A 1,970-nucleotide genomic window follows, 5' to 3' on the forward strand; every position below is an offset into this window, starting at 1 on the left:
TCAGTGTGAGCTGTGTGCTTGCTTCTGACTGGTGAGAAGTTCAATGTCTGGTTGCAGTCTAGTGGTAGCCAGTCTCAAGGTCTGATGCAAGTGTTCATCTGTGAGTCTGCTCCTTGTTGGATTCTTTGTTTGCTTCATACGGGAAAAGGTTTGCTCACAGATGTAGGTGCTGCCAAAAACCGTGGACATCTTCATTGCATGTTGTGTGATGTTTGGGTAGTTTTCCTCAGGGAGCGCTCCATAGAACTCAATAAGACGGTCAGGCTTGAACGCGTCTTTAAGGATATCACAATTCTGCAACTCGGCTAGTTCAAACTGAAGAGAGGGAAGGACATCATTTATGTCGGCAGTAAAAGGGTTCTGGAACAAGCGTATTCCTTTACCGTTGACATGAAGCTCGCAGAACCGCGCTCTGAGCAGCATTTCCAGCGCATCCTTGCACTTTTCGACTGGGAACGGGAAAGCTGGTTTCTCAGCGCAGAAGCTTTGGGTGGCAGGGAGATGCGTGAAGTCCAACTTTTGGACCTGTTGCACAAGCAGCACTAGTTTGACCTCGAATGCTTTGATGGGGGAATACATGTCACTAATTAGCTTCCCTTTGCCTTGGAGCTGCACGTTAAGGTGGTTCAGCATCTCGGTCACATCAGTTAAAAATGCAAGATGCCATTTCCATTCCTGATCGGTCAGCTCTTGTACCATTTCACCTTTAGACTGGAGGAAGGTGTTGATTTCAGGTAGCAGGTCGTAGAAACGGCGCAACACTCTGCCTCGACTTAACCATCGGATTTCTGTGTAGTACAGAACATCTCCGTAAGCAGACTCAAGTTCGGAGAGAAAGGCCTGGAACTGTCTGTGTTTCAGCGCATTTTTCCGGATGTAGTTGACACAGTGCACAACCACTTTCATGACAGACGCCCACCTCAGAACTTTGCAGCATAGTGCTTGCTGGTGAATTAGACAGTGGACTTGTAGTGGGGGGGTGAGACCTCGTTCCTTGAATACGCTGTTCAAGCGCCCTACTAGCCCCCTCGTTGTACCAACCATGCTAGGTGCGCCATCAGTGGTGATGCTGGCCAATTTAGACCAGTGTAGATTGAGGTCATCCATCGTTCTGCTCACTTGGACATAAATATCCTCTCCTGTCGTTGTTCCTTTGAGACTTTTTAGTGATGCCAGCTCCTCAGACACTTCGAAGCTCGCGCTAACGCCTCGAATAAAAATTAGAAGTTGTGCTGTGTCCTGCACGTCATTACTCTCGTCGATGGCCAAAGCAAAAAAATCAAATTCTGACGCTTTCTCATGCAGCTGGTCATATACGTTGTCCCCCAAATCTTCTGTTCGCCTGGTCATAGTATTTGCGGAAAGACTCACCGCGTTGAGCGCATCCTTATTGTCGGGACACACCTCTTCGGCCACAGCAAGCATGCATTCTTTAACAAAGTCCCCATCAGTAAATGGCTTTCCGTGGGTAGCTAGTAGGTGAGCTACCTTATAACTAGCTCGGACAGCAGCCTGGTTGATCTGGGTTTGGCGAAGGAATACGTTCTGTTGTGCAGCCAGTCCGCCTTTCATCCTCCGAATCCGGTCTTCTCTTGGCTGCCCTTGCAAACTAGCATACTCTTTATGTCGGCTTTCATAGTGACGACGCAGATTGTATTCTTTGAATACCGACACACTTTCTTTGCATACAAGACAAACTGCACGGTCCTTACACTGAATGAAAAAGTAATTGCTGGTCCACTGTTCTTTAAAAACTCTGCACTCTCTGTCTACTTTTCGTTTACCGCTAGCCATTTTGCTGAACACTGACAGTTCTCTGCGCATGCGCTGCTTGATCTCGCGAAAATTCGGAAGTATGAATAGTTCATTTTTATAACTAAGTATCAATTTTAATTAATAAATTCAACACAATACAAGGTGCAGACATATTATCATTTGCCAAAAAGCAATTTTAAAAAGTATGCCATAAC

General features: G+C 46.3%; 1 protein-coding gene across 1 annotated transcript; it reads right to left on the bottom strand.

The window, feature by feature from the left end:
- On the bottom strand, nucleotides 1–1,572 carry LOC141004733 (general transcription factor II-I repeat domain-containing protein 2-like). Its single transcript, XM_073476428.1, has one exon. It carries the CDS (start codon nucleotides 1,570–1,572, stop codon nucleotides 1–3), a length of 1,572 nt encoding a protein of 523 aa, XP_073332529.1.
- Between the last annotated feature and the right edge of the window lie 398 nt (nucleotides 1,573–1,970).

This window comes from Pagrus major, chromosome 1 (genome assembly GCF_040436345.1).
Source record: "Pagrus major chromosome 1, Pma_NU_1.0".
NCBI lineage: Eukaryota > Metazoa > Chordata > Actinopteri > Spariformes > Sparidae > Pagrus > Pagrus major.